The following is a 15,848-nucleotide window of genomic DNA, read 5'->3' as shown; positions in this document are numbered from 1 at the left end:
AGCTTCAGCACAGAGTAGGAAAAAAGCGATATATTTTAAGCAAACACTTTGCCAGGAAAATATAATTCATAAGCACATTTATTTTGGACTCTTGCCGAGAGTCCGCTCACATGCAACGGCAGTTTTATAGAAACTTGTGACTGACACACCGCAAAACGCACAAACACTGTTGCTTTTCTACCCTTTTGCTAGACATTTTTTTTCATTTTATGGAAACATAAAACATTTAAAAAGAAGGAATTGTTTTCTTTCGCAAACACACACACACACGCCCCTTTCAAATCGAGTTAGCGCTAAAAATACTTGCTGGTGTTCATTCCAAGGAGATTATAACTCTGTCTTATTTACAAGTGGAAACGACAGAAGGGTGACAGCACCCGATAAAGCCCTGGAACTGCTAGAGCTGGAGAATGTTCTCCTGGGACACTTGTGGAAACCAAGAAGTAACTTTAAAGAAATTCTGTCTCAATCTCCAGAAGACTTTCCTGACAGAGTGGTTTCTCAGGATACAGTGGCATAGAGTTCACCAACCAAAGCAACCTTTTCTCTGAGAAAATTGATCCAGGGCTCAAACAACCAAACATAGGTCTATTAGATTGTTATTCTGTTATTCTGTTAGAATGTCATTCTCTCTGTTACAGCTGGTATTATGGTTACTACCATGGAATCACGGAATCATTGAGTTGGCAGGGAGCTTCTGGGTCATCTAGTCCAGCCCCCTGCACTGTGCAGGACACTCACAACCCTCTCGCTCATCCACTGTCACCTGCCACCCTCTTGAGCCTTCACAGAATCAGCCTCTCCGTCAGATGTCTCTCCAGCCTCTGCATAAAAATCTCCCAAAATGGAAAACGCACCACCTCCTGAGGAAGCCTGTTCCACTGAGGAACCGCTCTGACTGTCAGGAACTTCTTCCGGATGTTTAGACGGAATTTAGAATAATAGAATCCTAGAGTTGGAAGGGACCTTCTGGGTCCTCTTCTGGAGGTTTAGATGGAATTTCTTTTGCATTAATTTCATCCCATTGGTTGTCATCTGTCCCTCTGGGGCAAGAGAGAACCACTCTACTCCATCCTCTATATGGCAGCCTTTTAAATACTTGAAGATGGCTATCAGATCCCCTCTCAGTCGTCTCCTCTCCAGGCTAAACAGACCAAGCTCCCCGAACCGTGGTATGAATCTGATTTTGGAGAAATTGCAAGGAACAACATAGCACGCCTTCAAGGAAAAACGCAGCCTGTCTGTCCAAACGACGAGGCCGTGGTAACGACAGATGCACTGAAAGAAGCAACTGCTAAAAAATCCCCCAAGTCAGCAGCTATCAGAATTTGAGATCTCCGAATTGGAGAGGCTCCAGCAAGGTGAGACAGGCGTCCAATGCGGGCGCTGTCAAACAGAGGAGCAGGCATCTGGCCCTCCTGTCCGTGCAGCCCCACAACACACATTCTTACAGGCATAATGAAGACGAGGCTTGCCAAACTCCAGGTGGGGCCTGGAGATCTCCTGTTGTTACAACTGAATGTCAGATGACAAAGATCACTTACCCGTCAGACAATGGCTGCTTTAGGGGGGGCTTTGTATGCTGCTGAGGTTCCTCATCTCACCAAAGGACTTCCATCACACACACACACACACACCACGTCACAAAACTCCAGGTATTTCCCAACCCAGAGCTGACAAGCCTGCATAACACTATAACATTTTCGGGGTCTTGTGTGAAGGCTGCTTTGTGTTTTGCAAAAGTAACATATGCATGAAGCTGTTGGTTCTCTTAAGGTTGGTTATTGTTTACTCAGATTGGCAGCAGCTCTCCTGGGTCTTTGGTGAAGAAGGGTTTTTATATGCTGCTTTGCTCTCCTAGGAGTCTCCAAGCGGCTTCCCTTTCCTCTCCCCACAACAGACACCGTGTGATAGAGGTGAGGCTGAGAGAGCCCTGATATTACTGAAGAGGCAGAAGAATTGGTACTTATATGCCGCATTTTTCTACCCCAAAGGACTCTCAAAGTGGCTTACAATTGTCTTCCCTTTCCTCTCCCCACAACAGACACCCTGTGAGGAAGGGGAGGCTGAGAGAGCCCTGAGATTACTGAAGAAGAAGAAGAAGAAGAAGAAGAAGAAGAAGAAGAAGAAGAAGAAGAAGAAGAAGAAGAAGAAGAAGAAGAAGAAGAAGAGTTGGTTCTTAAATGCCGCTTTTCTCTACCCAAAGGAGTCTCAAAGCGGCTTCCAATCTCCTTCCCTTTCCTCTCCCCCCAACAGACACCCTGTGAGGGAGGGGAGGCTGAGAGAGCCCTGAGATTACTGGAAAAGTGTTGGTTCTTATATGCTGCTTTTCTAATCTAAAAATAAATATTTAATTTAGATGCAATCTGCGATTTATTCTGGGGAGAGGATTGGGATATTTCCTGCACAGTGTACACCACACAGGCTAAAATTTCTGCTCCTCAGAGAATTCTTTAAAGACCCTCAGAACAAACTTTGAGTCCAGGGGCATCTTGAAGAACAACAAAGTTTTAATTCCGGGGATCAGCTTTTGTGTGGCTGCACACTTCTTCAGACACATATTGTCTGTTTTAATGTCTCTGAAGAAATGTGTGCCCTCATGCCCAGAACTCAAACTTTGGTGGTCTTAAAGGTGCCACTGGACTTGGACTTTATCCTGCTGCTTCAGACCAAGAAGAAGAAGAGTTGGTTCTTATATGCCGCTTTTCCCTACCCGAAGTCACCTTCCCTTCCTCTCCCCACAACAGACACCCTGTGAGGTGGGTGAGGCTGAGAGAGCCCTGAGATTACTGAAGAAGAAGAAGAGTTGGTTCTTATATGCCACTTTTCCCTACCCGAAGGAGGCTCAAAGCGGCTTACAATCGCCTTCCCTTTCCTCTCCCCACAACAGACATCCTGTGAGGTGGGTGAGGCTGAGAGAGCCTTGATATTACTGGAGAAGAAGAAGAGTTGGTTCTTATATGCCACTTTTCCCTACCCGAAGGAGGCTCAAAGCGGCTTACAATCGCCTTCCCTTTCCTCTCCCCACAACAGACACCCTGTGAGGTGGGTGAGGCTGAGAGAGCCTTGATATTACTGGAGAAGAAGAGTTGGTTCTTATATGCCACTTTTCCCTACCCGAAGGAGGCTCAAAGCGGCTTACAATCGCCTTCCCTTTCCTCTCCCCACAACAGACACCCTGTGAGGTGGATGAGGCTGAGAGAGCCCTGAGTTTACTGAAGAAGAAGAAGAGTTGGTTCTTATATGCCGCTTTTCTCTACCTGAAGGAGGCTCAAAGCAGCTTACAGTTGCCTTCCCTTCCTCTCCCCACAACAGACACCCTGTGAGATGGGTGAGGCTAAGAGAGCGCTGATATCACTGCCTGGTCAGAACAGTTTTATCAGTACCGTGGCGAGCCCAAGGTCACCCAGCTGGCTGCATGTGGGGGAGCGCAGAATCGAACCTGGCATGCGAGATTAGAAGTCCGCACTCCTAACCACTACACCAAACTGGCTCTCAAACTGACCAGCTTGGTGACCCACGTGAATCTACCTTCTGAAGAACCTAAATGATTAAACGCTGATCCGGACAAATTGCGCATTGAAAAACCGGAACACTTTAGCATTTTGCTCTCAATTCTGAAACAATGATCTGAAGGGAATTTTAAGACAAGAGCAGAGGCCGAGATGGGAAACGTCAGCAGGCTTCTGATTAAAGGATACTGCAAATCAAAGCCCACCCCCCTCCCAAGAGGTTTCATTTTGCGCATCAAATGACTAACCCCGGCGGATCAATGGATCCCTTTCTCCAAGTGCTTTTATATTCTTAATATGGGCAAGACGGAACTGAATTACAGCATTCCGCCCTGAGCCCAGGCTGTCTACTCTGCTATAATCCACCCCCCGCTCCCGTAAATAATTTAAAAGGTATGGAGGCTCTCCTGTCAAAGTGGCATTAAATGGATTTTGGGGTCATCTTCCCAGGCTGCATTAATAATTCACTCCGCGTTTAGAGAAGAGCTCCCTGCAGCTGGCGGGCGACTTCGGCGGGGCGTTCCACCCGGGAGATGTAGCCCGGGCGGGGCCGTTTGTGGCTCTTCTGAGAGCTGCAAGGAAATGCGCGGGAGCCGCAGGGAAAGCTGGACTTCTCCCCACACCTCGGTGACAGAGTTAGAGGAGAAGCTGCTTGGGTGTGGAGACGCAAAGGCCGGGTTTTCTTCCGAGGAAGGGCTGAGAAAGGGAGGAAATCGCTCCCCCCCCCGCCAACCCTTCCTGCCTCTGGGGGTCCCAGAAGAAAGACTGACCTGACTCAGCTTCTCCACAGGACAGCCATGTCGGTCTGCAGTAGAAGAGCTGGATTCGAATCCAGGAGCCCCTTAGATTTTAAGGGTGTAAGCTCTGAAACGTCAAAGCTCTCTTGGTCAGATAGGGACCTCCGTTCTTACTTGCATTGGACAGAGGGAGATCTGATTCTCGAAAACTCATAGCCTCACAATCGTGTCGGTCCCTAAGGTGCCAATGGACTAGGGCAGGGGTAGTCAACCTGTGGTCCTCAAGATGTCCATGGACTACAATTCCCAGGAGCCCCTGCCAGCGTTTGCATAGGGAAAGACCTGGAAATTAGGAGGGGGTGAGTTAAATTTCTTAACTCACTGCTGTGTAAAAGAGAACTGCATTTGGATGAACGAAAGACTCGGTTTCTTTTGACATCCCAGAACTCTGATATAATTGAACCAGTTGCAAAGTTTTTACATCTTGCCATGAGAAATCGTGAATGTATTATGTCTAAAGCATGATCTTTGACTTTGTTCTCACTAGCAGTGGATCCTTTTGCACTTTCCCTTCTTATATTGTATTTTTATATGCTATTAAAGGCTTGTTGTTGTAGGAGGGGGTGCAGCCTAAGGAAGGGAGGGATCGGGGAACCTCATCAGGCCAAAATGCCAGGGAGTTCATCCTTGAAAGCAGCCCATTTTCTCCATGGGAATTGATCTTGCTGTCCTGGAAAATATATCTATTTATTTATTTGAATTTCTAGACGGCACTTTCTGCTGAAGCAGACTCCGGACGGTGAACAATGTGTATAAAGCCAATCGCAATCCACCATTTTGGAAACGTTTCTAAAACGCTTTTCAAAACTGTGTCCACAGGTGGAATAGCCAAACCCAGAGTGGGGGTGCAAATACAGGAAGGAGAATGCGATAGTGGAAGATTTCCAAGTGCCCCCTGGGGGGAAGAAACTCTATCCTGGATTCAAATCAAGCTAGACCCAACCAGGTAGCCAGTAGCAGAACAAAGCGCAAGTCCAAATTTCGTCTGAAGTCATGTGCTTGCACACAAAAGCTTACACCTTAAATAAAATCCTGTTGGTCTGAACGGTGCACCCCTGGACTCAAATCTAGCTGTTGCCCCTCACAGAATGTCATTCTACCTCCAAAGGGAGAAACATGAAACAAAGATGTGACCGAGACACACGACGACTCTGGTGATTAAAACATTTATATGAAAAACGTTACACAAATGACAGAGGAAGCAAAAATGATGGCTTAAGGGTTCCAGACAGATTCTTTCGGTTGGCGTGTGAGATTATGGGTCTCAAGAGTGGCCTTGAGCCATGAGGGAAGGTGGGGTATAAATATTTTAATAATTGTTAAATGAACAGTGATGAAAGGAAGAGTATCTTAGGAGACTTCTACCAATGAATCCATGGTTTTGTAGGACCGGGGAGAGCATGCTGGAAAAAGGAACAGATTTGGTCATAAGATGGAACAGAAATCTCAGTCTCACCAAAAGTGCAGAGATGAAAGGGGGGGGGGGCGGACAGCCAAAGCAAGGGGCATCAATGGAGTTGCCTTGCCTCATTTGATGTCTCCCACTGCTACTGACACCATAAGAAGAAACTGGATGGATCAGAGTAATGTTCCAACTGTCTAGCATCCTGCCTCACACAGTGGCCAACTAGTTTCTCTGGCGTGCCAAGAACAGGATAAAGAGGCCTTCATGGGAACATAAAGAAAAGCCCTGCTGGATCAGACCCATGAAAGTCCATCGGGTCCAGCATCCTATCTCACACTAGTTCTTCTGGAGGTCTAAGAACAGAGCAGAGAGGCCGAGGCCTTCCCCTGATAAGAACCTCAGAAGAGCCCTGCTGGGTCAGGCCAGGGAGGGTCCCTCCAGTCCAGCCTCCCGTCTCACCCAGGGGCCAGCCAATTCCTCTGGAGGGCCAGCCACAGGGCAGAGAGGCCGAGGCCTTCACCTGAGAAGACCCTCAGAAGAGCCCTGCTGGGTCAGACCAGGGAGGGTCCCTCCAGTCCAGCCTCCCGTCTCACCCAGGGGCCAGCCAGTTCCTCTGCAGGGCCAGCCACAGGGCAGAGAGGCCGAGGCCTTCCCCTGAGAAGAGCCTCAGAAGAGCCCTGCTGGGTCAGGCCAGGAAGGGTCCCTCCAGTCCAGCCTCCCGTCTCACCCAGGGGCCAGCCAGTTCCTCTGCAGGGCCAGCCACAGGGCAGAGAGGCCGAGGCCTTCCCCTGAGAAGACCCTCAGAAGAGCCCTGCTGGGTCAGGCCAGGGAGGGTCCCTCCAGTCCAGCCTCCCGTCTCACCCAGAGGCCAGCCAGTTCCTCTGCAGGGCCAGCAACAGAGCAGAGAGGTACCTGCTGGCTCCATAGTTTGTTTCCTGAAACCAGGGGTAGTCAAACTGCGGCCCTCCAGATGTCCCTGGACTACAATTCCCAGGAGCCCTTGCCAGCATTCGCTGGCAAATGCTAGCAAGGGCTCCTGGGAATTGTAGTCCATGGACATCTGGAGGGCCGCAGTTTGACTACCCCTGCCTGAAACAAATCATCACTACTTGTCTACCAGACGTTGAACTTCTGTTCAAATAACATCCAACTGGAGAAGTACAGCAACAACAAGGGAGACACACCTTTTTGGAAGCCAAGGAGATAGAAGACAAGCACAAGGGAGCACTAGCATTGAAAAAATGATCAACCAACGCCAAGCCACAGGGGGCACAATGCTGGGATCTTCCAAACCTTGGTTTCCTTTGCAGGACACTCACAACCCTCTTGCTCCTCCACTGTCACCTGCCACCCCCTTGAGCCTTCATGGAATCAGCCTCTCCGTCAGATGGCTCTTCAGCCTCTGTTTAGAAATCTCCAAAGATGGAGAACCCTCCACCTCCCGAGGAAGCCTGCTCCACTGAGGAACCGCTCTGCCTGTCAGGATGTACAAGTAAATTTTGTGTGGCCGCTATTAAATTGTGTATTAACCCCAGAGGGTCATATTCGGACACAGAGATATGTGGGTTTATGGTCTTTGTTTTATTGGTCACATATTGTAGAAGCTTTTAAATTATTTATGCATGTTACAGTTTGCATTGGTCTAAATGACCATTATTAAAGATTTATTTAAAACTTTTTACTCTGTAATCTACTTTCCGTGAGGGGATTTTGTCGCAATGCTTTTGGGCCCAAGATGGCCATGGTGTTTCCGACAGGAAAGGAAGATACAGATCTTTTTGTTGATCCACTGTCTTCTCCGAAGGGGTCCCTCAACCTTTTTGACCCCGCAGCCACCATAAGAATTCAGACACAGCGTAATTGGCGCAGCCACAAAATGGCTGCCTCGGGAGGCGGAGCCAGCCACAAGATGCCTGTCGCAGCTTACCTTCAGTAGCACCATGCCAATACATGTGCTGTGATGGCAGCCTCTACCGATGCATTTTTAATAAACTTCTTAGCCAATCAAACCTCCAGTGGCCAATCAGAATCCTTGCTGGAAAAGCCTCCCCTAGCCCCACCCACTTTTTCAAAACACTTGCCGGGGAGCCATGACGCACAAGGGCACCGCATCGGGGACACCTGCTCTACAAGTTCTTTTCGGAGGATCTTAATGAACTCCAGGAGAGCAGCACTTGTGGAGCAAAAATCCTCCCCTCTGGGCATGCAGTCCTATCCAAAATGCCCCCTTTACACTAAGAGGAAGCATGGTGTAGTGGTTAAGAAGGGTAGCCTTCAGACAGACTGAATGAACCCTTCCTAAGCAAAATAATGCTGCCTTGGTATATTATATATTATTTAAAACTGTACTTTCCAGTATAGTAAGATCAATAATGTAGCTGTGGGGGTGGGATGGAAGTTGTTCAAAGAAGGCTGCCTTTTACCTTCATGATGTTCACTAAGTCCGTCTGATAGTAGCGGTCTTGATGTGCGTTCGCGGCTGCCAAGGTGAGGAGGTAGTCATTCCTCGCGTGCGTCGCCTTGGAGTTGCACTCCGACCGCCGTGCTTTTAACTACAGCCGGAAAAGACAAGGGAAAGAGAAGCAGGAATTAAAAGGTGAGAGCGCAACTCAGTGATACGAAGGGTTGTGAGTGTCCTGCACTATGCAGGACACAATCAACCCTCTTGCTCACCCACTGTCACCTGCCACCCCCTTGAGCCTGCACAGAATCAGCCTCTCCATCAGATGGCTCTCCAGCTTCTGTTTAAAAATTTCCAAAGATGGAGAACCCACCACCTCCCGAGGAAGCCTGTTCCACTGATGTTTTTAATGTGTTTCTTACAATTTATGCCATATTCTTATTGCTTTTTATTTGTAAACTGCCTCCAGCCCACCCAGAGAGGGAGGTAGAACAGCCAAATGATAAAGACCAGTCAAAGGTGGATTATCAAGCCCCTTCTTGCGATACTCACCTTTACGCTCGCTTTCTGTAAGCTTATCCTCGACTGAAAGAGGCTAAGTTTGGACCTGCAACGGAAAGCAATGGGACAGATCAGCCGGCTTCTAAGAGACCATGCCAAGGGAGCAGCTGATTGGAAGGAGATCTTCCCAAAGAGAGCTGGAAGTCGACAAACGGAGTGGCGAAGTTCCCACAGCTCATTAGCAGACCCCACCAGCCTTGCCGGGGAAGTCCACAAAAAATGTTCCCTAGATTGGCTCATCAATGGCGGACGCTTTCCTTTTACGAAAGATTGTCATTGGAGAGGTGTGATTCTACAGGAAGGAGGCTACCTCTGAGCTTTGCCTTGCACATTATAAGCAGGGGTCCCCAATGTCTGTGCCCTCTGGTTCCTATTCTGGTGTCCACTGAGTGGCTGTATAAAGTGGGCGGGGCCATGGGGAGGCTCTTGACCATCAAGGCTTCTGATTGGCCATCAATTTGACTGACTGGTCTGGTAGTTGAAACTCCCCCAACCTGGTGGAAGGAGCTCCCAGAGGAGAGATCAGGACCCTGACGGAACTTGAACAGTTCCGCAGGGCCTGCCAGGCATTTGGTTGAGGTCGACCTGAACCACCACTTCCCACGGGCCCTCCCCCCTGAGCCTCCCTCCTAGGGCACCCACTACAATTCCGCCCAACCCACTGGGCTACGGGTATGCATCAATGTCATGTCCTCCATACTTTTCTACTGTTTTATTTATTTAATTTATTTATAATTGGATTTATATAACCGCCGCTCCCAAAACTGGGTTTCGGCGGTTTTCAATTTCAACATACAATCCACACAATAAACAATAATATCCCCATTAAAACCACATTCTGAAAACTCAAGATACAATTTATGGCGACACATAATTTAAATTTACATCCCACGCGAGCCCCGTGGGTGGAGCAAAGATGGCCGATGGAGAATTGGGATGATGTCACAGGGGACCCGTAGAGTCAAGGCCAGTCTAGTACTGGCCCCGACCCTAAGGGGAGAGGAAGGCCCGATCTTAACCCCTGTTAAGTAAATAGAATAAATACCACCACGGCACATGAATCTTACACTTTGTGCCTCAAGGGGGCACGTGGATCATACACATTGTGCCACAGGGGGCATTTGGTGTCCAGCTCCACCTCCTGTGGCAGCCATGCTAGGGCATCACCCTCTGTGCCCCAAGGCTCAACAAGGCTGGGAAGCCCTGTGCTCAAGGGCCGGCAAAGCCCATTTGTATGCAGACTCGCTCCAACGTACTTGGCCTCGATGTCGGCTTTTTCACGGACGGCGTGAGCCATCTGCTCGGCCTCAAAGTACTTCTTCTTGCCCTTGGCCAAATCTTTTACTGTCTCTTGCAGTTCAGCCTGGATCCGGGTCAGCTGGTCGACGCACTGGGCAAAAACACACGGGTTGGTTAGTAGAGATGCCAGCTTCAGAGAACAAACATGAAACAGGAGGGGTAGGACCCAAGAAGGTCCAGACACAAAGCAAGTAAAAGGGCACTGGGATATCAGGATGGTGGATCAAATGTTACAATATAGTGAACAAACTTCTACAGAGTCTTGAAACTTCAGTGGTTCTTTAATGTCCAAAATATTAAACCAATCCGTTTCACTGTGTGGCTTTTTCAAGAGACGATTGTATCTTTGTTATGCATTTATTAATTAGTGTTTGAACAATGACTAATTGTACCTTTATATATCTTCAAAGAATTGATGTCGCTTGGAAAACCCACACAACGAAACACATTGGGATTTGTTTAATATTTTGGACATTAAAGAACAGCTGAAGTTTGAGGACTCCGTAGAAGTCCGTTCATTATATTGTAACACTTGATACCCCGTACTGGTCTCCCGGCTTCAAAGAGTGGCTAGAGTTACTGCAATGCCCCTAATACTAAAGATACTTCGTTATACACATTTTAATACAAGGTATTCCTAAACTGGGCATATTGGCACAAGCAATAACTGTCTACCTCAGTTGTTATCGACTTGGGGGTCAGGACCCCTTTGGGGGTCGAACAACCCTTTCACAGGGGTTGCGCTAGGGCAAGCAGCTTGGCCGGGTGGGGGGGCACCATCCACATAACAGCCTTGCAGGGTAGATTGAGAGAGAGAGAGTGTTCATCTGTCTGGAGCAATGGAAAAGAGTGAGATCGGCATGGTGGGACAAGAGGCAGAGCTGAACTGAGAAACCCCGGGGAAAAACCAATTTATATACAATCATGAAGAATGAATCTTCACGCCACTGGTCCATTTCGGTTTAATGTCTGTGAAGGATCACTTGCATCATTTTATTGTTGGGGGTCACCACCACATGAGGAGCTGGATTAAAGGGTCGTGGCATTAGGAAGGTTGAGAACCACGGGTCTACCTGAAGGGAATGCTGCACTCCCTGCCACATTTGGCAAACAGATTCAGCCACAAAAAGCCTTTTGAACTTTCTTGGGATGATCCTCCTCCTTCTGCAAGGAGGCCATTTGACCACAAGTGTGGTCAAGTACCTTCTACTGATTCAGTACCTTCTACTGAATCCAATCCTTGGTCCATCATGCTCGGTCTTGTCTACTCTGACTGGCAGCTGCTCTCCAGGGTCTCAGGCAGAGGTCTTTCCCACCCCCTCCTGCCTGGTCCTTTGCACTGGAGATGCCGGGGATTGAACCTGGGACCTTCAGCATTCTGAGAAGATGCTCTGCCACTGAGCCAGGGTCTCAGGTCAAGATCTTTCCCACCCCCTCTTGCCTGGTCCTTTGCGCTGGAGATGCCGGGGATTGAACCTGGGTCCTTCCGCATTCAGAGAAGATACTCTGCCACTGAGCCACGGCCTCCCTCCATGGCTCTCCAAGGTCTCAACTAGAGGTCTTTCCCATCACCTCTTGCCTGGTATCAGGTTTAAGGTGCTGGTACTCACCAAGGTCATATGCAGTCCAGGCCCTGCGTACCTCTTCCCTATACTCCCTGAAGAGCGGCTTGCTCCATCGACTCAACAACAGCTAGGGCCTTTTTCTAGCGTAGCCCCAACCTGGTGGAATGAGCTCCCCAACGAGATCAAGGCCCGACTGGAGCTCGAATACCTCTGTAGGGCCTGCAAAACGGAGCTCTTCCGCCAGGCGTTTGGCTGAAGGGCAGCAATGGGTACCTAGGCTTGTACCTCGATGGTTACTTCGAGAGCTTGAAGCCCACGTGATACTTTAAGAAAAAAAAAAAAGATTGTGTTTTGCGGACATGTTTTGAACTACTTATTATACATATGGGAAGGGATTCTCCCGAAAACGAGGCAGACGCCTAGGTACCCGTTTTGGCGCTTTTCACGATCATTTGGAAAGTGTGTGGTACACAACAGAAGAACTTTCATTTTGGTCCGAATAAATATTTTTATTGGACAGCCGTTGTTGATTCTGCCCTCGTTTTGCATCTTCGTTTCTTCAGTTTTGGGGTGGAGCCGGGCTGACTGTTCTCCCGTTCTCGTAAACTTCTCAAAGTTATTTCTATTTACTTAGGTAGAGCTCTTTCTTTCCAGCAGTAATCCAAGGGACCTGGCAACGTTACAAACCTGCCTGACCTCTACGGACACCTTCAGGACTGCGAGCTACTGCCCAAAGCCACCTTAAGCTGCCTGGCCAGGGAAGGGGACCCCCTTTCAAGGCCCGTTCTTAGGAACAGGCTATGAAGCTAGTAAATAAATAAATAAAATATTGTTCTCATGTCTCCCATCTTATCTTCATAAGGCAGATGAGGCTTGAGAGTGATGGACAAGAAAGGACATTCGAACCTGGTTCTCCCCGATACCAGCCCTACACCCTGACCTCCACACTACACTCTGGCCAGTTTGGGGTAGTGGCTAAGAGTGGCAGCCTCTAATCTGGAGAGCCAGGCTTGCTTCCCCACTCCTCCGCATGAAGCCAACTGGGGGGAACTCGAGCTAGTCGCAGTCCTGCTAGAACTGTTCTCACAGAGCCGCCCTGTGAGAGCTCTCAGCCTCACATCCCTCGCAGGGTGTCTGATGTGGGGAGGGGAAGAGGAGGCAATTGCAAGCCGCTTGGAGACTCCTTCGGGGAATGAAAAGCAGAGTATAAAACCCCAACTCTCCTTCTTCTACATTTCCACCTGAGATCCCGAAGAGCCCCTGCCAGTGTGAATAGGCAATTTGGACCATTGGTCTGACCCGGCGTAATGCCATCCCATTCGTTCAAGAATGCCAGTTCGATGGCCTGGATAATTCGGACCCGACCTAAAGAACCAGACCTATTTCCCAAGACCCTGCAGGAAACCAGACTGCTTCCAAATCCACGGAGAAGAAACTGCTCAAATGAACTCCGTTTCGCCAGAATTTCGGCAGTCCAAAGCAACAGCCTGCCTGTGTCCCTTCCTCTGGGAGAATAGTGTGCTGTGTCTATTTGCGCACAAGGTCGTCTCTGTCCCGATTTCCTGGCCTGCTGCCTGGGATGCCTTTCCAGGATGCGGCTGAATCATCTCGATTTCCGAGACACCCTTAAAGCCCTTGAATCGTTCCTTCAAGGCTTTTAAGAAAAGGCTTAAAAAGCAAACCTGCTGGAGCCCGATGCGGAGCAGTTCAAAGCCACGGCCAAAACCGACTTCTAGATCGATGCCTGTCACGCCGTGGGGTGTGTCTGACTTCATTAACCAACTCTGTCCTCTTATTTTCCCGGCAGCCTCCGCCCCCTCCTCACCAGCCGCGGAAGATGGACAAACGCACGGCCGCGATGCGACCGCGCTCACGGGAGGAATGAAATTCCGCTTTGCAAACTGCAACAAGGAAGGGTCTGTGCGCGGGGACCAAAATAGCCTGGGCAGCCACACGAGGTAATAATCTCCCGTTTCCCTCCAAACTTTGATCAGCGTGTAAAGAAGGAAGGGGCCTTTCGACATACTGAAAAGGAGAGAAGACGCTCTCTGTCCACTTTCAGCCCATCAGCCACAGTTTATTTAGTTATTCGTTTCCAAAGCTTAATGCCAACCTTCCCCAAGGGGTCGGGGCAGCTGACAACAGTGATTCCCAAACTTTTCCGGGCTGCCGCCCCCTTGGCTCCCAGGCCATGTTCCTAGTGCCCCCCCCCACACACACACACAGATGCAAGCACAGACCTTTGTCAGTTCCTGCATCCTTCCAACACCCACTTTGGGAACCCCAGTTTTAAAGCCATAAAAGCAGGTCAACTGAAGAGACATTTCACAGGTGGTTGGCCATCGCCTGCCTCAGCATAGCAACCCTCGACTTCCTTGGGTGGTGGGGGTGTCCCATTTAAATATTAACCTGGGCCAACTCTGCTTAGCTTCCAGGACCTGGCCCATCCAGGTCAGGGCCTTTTACGTAAACCTTATTTTAAATGCCGCTTTAATCTTCCAATGTTTTGACAGTCGCTTCATTGGAGCAGAATGTTAACAGAGTCGCTGCCTGTTTGGATGGAAAGGTGGGTTTGAAATGAACAGATCTTCTGTGCTTAAAAAGCCATCAGTGTTTCCTTCTTCCTCCTAAGACAGGGGCTCCGATCCGTTCATTTCATTGCTTTTGCCTTCATACCTTTCCCTGCTCTGTGGCAGCTTGTGAGAGTGGTCCGATGCTCATTCCAAAGAGCTCTTTTCTACCTTGGACCCGTTTTTGTTTGCATCTGTGCATGATATCTTCACACAACAAACCTGTATCTTGCATTTCTAAACTTCCCAGCCTCGCTCTGCAATAATTCCCACCTGCTTCTGCTAATTGGCAGCGATATTGTACATCCAATGAAGCTTTGGACACCACAAAGTCAAAGGCTCTAGCCTTTCTCAACTTTTTAACCATCGAGAAACCCCTGAAAAATTCTTCATGCTCCGTGAAACAGAATACGGTTGGGAAGCCTATAACCCCTCTTCTTCCCACCCCCTACAGGCCCATCACTGGCCAAAAAGCTTCAAGAAACCCTGGTTGATATGCACAAAAATCTCTTTTTAGCTGCAGTGAACTATACCCTGGGATCTGTGCAACCACATTTTCTTTTAAAGAAAATGCTAAGTTTTGAGTCACAAATTGGCCTGCTCTCAAAAATAGGAATCGGCAGGGACGATACCTTTTTCAGCTGCTGGTCTTTGAAACACTTCACAGCTCTGGCCGGTTCGGAAATCAGGTTCTTGTAGTTTTCGCAGATATTGAGCCGTGACTGGGCCACCTGCATCGTGCCTTCGAGAAACGACTTCCATACGGGGTACATGCTCCTGAGAGACAGAAAGAAATGTCAGACAGGCGCCAGATGTGTGGGGGAGGAAGGCACAGAAGAGGAGGAGAAAAGAAAGGCAGGAAAGGGTTTTATTGCTGCTAAGAACTCACACCAGGCTGGCGGTTTATACGCTGTGCTCTAAAAACATGGTTCTTTCAACGGAAGGGCCTGTGTTTCCATCACGGGCTCACTAAAGGAAGCTCTACCCCAGCTTTTCTTAACTTTTTTACCCTTGAGAAACCCCTGAAACCTTCTTCAGGCTTTGAGAAACCACAGAAGTGGTTCAATCTTGTAGAATATGGTTGGGAAGCAGAGCTGTGTGCACCCAGGGGCCCTCCCAGGTCCATCAATGGCCTGTCTGTCATGGGTGAGGGTGGGACAAACAGACGTCACATCCATTATCATTTCCGTTACAGGGAGCACGACAGTAGATGTGTTTCCGCATCACTAACTGAACAAGTACCTATTAAGAGTTTGATAATCTCCGTTATTCAACTGAGAAGCACCTTAGCCTTTTGTGAGCTCCCACTCTCAATAAAAGTGCTTGGACAAAATATAGTTTCAAAATAAAGGGGCAATGGACCACAGCTGCCAGTTATCATCACCAGCAACGTAAAATATTTTAAACGAGCGAGTAAGTTTTTTTTTTTAATTACCTAAAGTCATTTCGTTCGTCTGGCTTGATTCCGGGCCACTCTTTCTTTAAGTACTGACTAGCCAGTTTCTGAATGCCCTGTTAGAGAGATGAAACACAGCATTAATTACAAGCAATTACTGATGATCTCACTGTATCATCCTCCATACTAAATACCGTACCAGCAATAGACTGACATTTCAATATGGTTCTCAGGAGAGCACCAAAGGTGAGCAGCAGCCGGGGAGGAGGATAAGCAGGAGCCGCGGCCTGTTACCAACTGATCCACGGACAGGCACCGGTCCCCGGACCGGGGGTTGGGGAT

General features: G+C 48.7%; 1 protein-coding gene across 2 annotated transcripts in view; it reads right to left on the bottom strand.

Annotated features, from left to right (window-relative positions):
• FCHSD2 (FCH and double SH3 domains 2) overlaps positions 1-15,848 on the bottom strand; it is a 163,642-nt gene that overhangs the window by 61,871 nt on the left and 85,923 nt on the right. For both annotated transcript variants that reach the window (XM_077341224.1, XM_077341225.1), the window contains exons 4-8: positions 15,546-15,622; positions 14,743-14,887; positions 9,933-10,066; positions 8,668-8,722; positions 8,138-8,266 (exon numbers count right to left, since the gene is read on the bottom strand). In XM_077341224.1, the coding sequence (XP_077197339.1) occupies positions 8,138-8,266; positions 8,668-8,722; positions 9,933-10,066; positions 14,743-14,887; positions 15,546-15,622 (540 nt within the window). The remainder of the gene's footprint in view (positions 1-8,137; positions 8,267-8,667; positions 8,723-9,932; positions 10,067-14,742; positions 14,888-15,545; positions 15,623-15,848) is intronic.

This window comes from Paroedura picta, chromosome 6, assembly GCF_049243985.1.
Source record: "Paroedura picta isolate Pp20150507F chromosome 6, Ppicta_v3.0, whole genome shotgun sequence".
NCBI classification, from domain to species: domain Eukaryota; kingdom Metazoa; phylum Chordata; class Lepidosauria; order Squamata; family Gekkonidae; genus Paroedura; species Paroedura picta.
Note: the sequence above shows the minus strand (reverse complement) of the source record. Positions and strands in the feature narration are given on the sequence as shown.